We start from the raw sequence: 2,974 nt of genomic DNA, 5'->3' as shown, positions 1-2,974 counted from the left end.
ATTCGAGGGGTGGTTAGGTTTAGTGTCTGGGCGAAATGGGTGGTGTTTTGGGGGCGGGTTCCAGGTTCAAGGGGTGGTTAGGATTAGTGGGTAGGGGGATATGGGTGGTGTTTTGGGGGGGGGGGTCCAGGTTCAAGGGGTGGTTAGGTTTAGTGTCTGGGCGAAATGGGTGGTGTTTTGGGGGGGGGGGGGTCCATGTTCAAGGGGTGGTTGGGATTAGTGGGTAGGGGCATATGGGTGGTGTTTTGGGGGGGGGGGTCCATGTTCAAGGGGTGGTTAGGATTAGTGGGTAGGGGGATATGGGTGGTGTTTTGGGGGGGGGTCCATGTTCAAGGGGTGGTTAGGATTAGTGGGTAGGGTGATTTGGGGGGGGGGGGTCCATGTTCAAGGGGTGGTTAGGATTAGTGGGTAGGGGGATATGGGTGGTGTTTGGGGGCGAGGGCGAGGGAGAAGGTCTCAACAGTCACGTGATGTTTCCAGCCCCGGAAGAGGATTCCCCATTAATTTTCTCCATAGACATTCTGAAAAATCCTTATATAATGAGTTTTAAGGCTGGAACCAAGCTAACCAGTGACCTACTGAATCATGTGACCATAACACATTTCACGTGGAGCAAAAAACAGAAAATAAAAACGGGGGCGAAATTGAAAATTATTATTTTGTTGTTGTTGCTATCCTATCCTTTGCAATACATGATACAAAAACATACTTACGCCACAGGTCCCCCCATAGATCTGATGATCTTTTTCCTATTAGTTTAAGGATGGAAACATCAATACGTGTGCCAGTCTCAACGTTGTGCGTCTTTATTCCTTCCACTCCACTCGTGTGCTCTGTAATCGGCCAGACTTTAATTGCATAGCAACGAGCTGTCAAGCTGGGCTTTTAATCACCGCTCATTGAATGCCAGCAGTGTTATTATGTGTATTAATGAATGAATTTAAGACGACGAGCGCTAACGAGCTTCTCTGGGCTTGACGAGCCTCCGACAGTGCCAGGACCTTTTGTTGAGAGTGCGACAGGGAAGTCAGTGAGAGAGATGAGGGTTGTCTCTCTCTTGAATGCAGTCAACGTGAGAAGGTATCAACAAGGTTGTCTCTAATAACAATGGGACCTTTTACTAACAGAAGCTTGGCCGCAGTAGAAGCAATAAATATGATTTCCCCTTGGGAATTTAGAAGAACTTAGAATTTTTTTAATCTCTCAATCAGTACTGTATAGTGAAGAATATATTTGTAAACCTACATAGAGACACTGCGGAACGCGTCATCATTCAGAAACCACGCCCAAAACGGGGGAAAACACAAACTCCTGTCCAATCCTGGCGTTCTCCTATGTCGCGTGCATGGTCAGGTCTTGCACAAAAAGATCGTATATACAGAAGATGAACACTCCAACTTAATTCATTGACAGCAACATCCACATTTTTCTTCTCGACAATTCTCAATGGCTTCCTTGTTTTCCTCAGGAGTACAAAAAAAATTAACTGGCGATTTTTTACATTTGTTGTCTGCGCAGCCCACCACACAACAGCTTTTAGCTATGTTAAATTCAAGGAAAATGACGCTGGTGTGTGGAAATGAACGGAGCTTTTCCCCCGTGATGGGCGTGGCCTATTTCATGCAGTGTCTCTATTGCCATTGTAATGCATAGCACATAGTGTAGCAGTATGGACTTCATGTTGTACATGAGCAACAGCATGTTTGCCATTGCCTGAATAGTGGTGGATATACTATTATAATAATGTATACATTTAGTTATAGAGAGCCAAAGTGGAACGTCACGTCCTGCTTCAGCACTGTACCAGAGATTTTCATCCCCCATTTATTTTCCCATAGACATTTTGTAAAATGCTTATAAAAATAGTTTTACTTGTTCAAACCAAACAGTTCAGACATATTTATGAAGAGGAGAGACTGCATAACATTTCACTCAGACCAAAATGTAAAAAAAAAAAAAAAAAGCAGATTTAAAGAAAATATTTGTTCTATGTTTTCTTTTTTAAAGTTTTGGTCCGATGTTCTATGGTCTGTCCCGATTCTAAATATAGCTGAACCGTTTGGTTTGACCAAGTAAAACTATTTTTTATAAGTATTTTATGAAATGTCTGGGAAAATAAATGGCAGAAGAAAATCTCTGGTACAGTGCTGAAGCAGGAAGTGACGTTCACTTTGCCTCTCTATATGTGTAGTGTACTGTTCATAGTATGTCCTTTTGCACTCAGTTAGCTCCTGTTGTCCATGCGAGTCAGTATGTATTTTGTAACACTGTAAGCGGTCTGTACATCCCAGTGCCGATGTCACCAAGACAAATCCCTGCACGTCGCCTGAACGCGGCTAAGCTAATCGTCCTCCCTGTCTCCCCTCTCCTCCTCCCTGTCTCCCCCCGTCTCCCCTCTCCTCCCCTCCAGGCTACGTGTTCTGTATTCTCCACCGGCTGCCGGAGCAGCACGACTGTCTGTTTGACCACCTGGGCCGCGGCCGTCAGGAGGCCGCCCTCAAGATGGTCAAACTGGACCGCAAGGTGGGCCGCTCCTGCCAGCGCATCGGCGAGGAGTGCTCCTGAACCACCTGGCCAGGGCGAGGAGTGCTCCTGAACCACCTGGCCAGGGCGAGGAGTGCTCCTGAACCACCTGGCCAGGGCGAGGAGTGCTCCTGAACCACCTGGCCAGGGCGAGGAGTGCTCCTGAACCACCTGGCCAGGGCGAGGAGTGCTCCTGAACCACCTGGCCAGGGCGAGGAGTGCTCCTGAACCACCTGGCCAGGGCGAGGAGTGCTCCTGAACCACCTGGCCAGGGTGAGGAGTGCTCCTGAACCACCTGGCCAGGGTGCTGCCATGTGTTTCCCTCAAAGGCATCTGGGTATTCAGATGCTGTCTCTGGTGGCACTAAGGGATTTGATCCCCACCCCCTTTTCTCAGTCCCCGCCCCCCCCAGGATTTCTGCAGGTTCTTTTGGACACAAACCTCTGCTCAT

The 2,974-nt window shown here is 47.8% G+C and overlaps 1 protein-coding gene across 1 annotated transcript in view; it reads left to right on the top strand.

Annotated features, from left to right (window-relative positions):
- The window catches only part of zfand3 (zinc finger, AN1-type domain 3), a gene marked incomplete at its 3' end in the record, with an annotated part of 18,034 nt that extends 15,469 nt beyond the window's left edge, over positions 1-2,565 (top strand). Inside the window, exon 6 of the mRNA XM_083650435.1 lies at positions 2,411-2,565. Within this exon, the coding sequence (XP_083506561.1) occupies positions 2,411-2,565 (155 nt within the window). The remainder of the gene's footprint in view (positions 1-2,410) is intronic.
- Between the last annotated feature and the right edge of the window lie 409 nt (positions 2,566-2,974).

The sequence above is a fragment of the Poromitra crassiceps genome, assembly GCF_964638095.1.
Source record: "Poromitra crassiceps genome assembly, chromosome: 14".
Taxonomy (NCBI): Eukaryota; Metazoa; Chordata; class Actinopteri; order Beryciformes; family Melamphaidae; genus Poromitra; species Poromitra crassiceps.
Note: the sequence above shows the minus strand (reverse complement) of the source record. Positions and strands in the feature narration are given on the sequence as shown.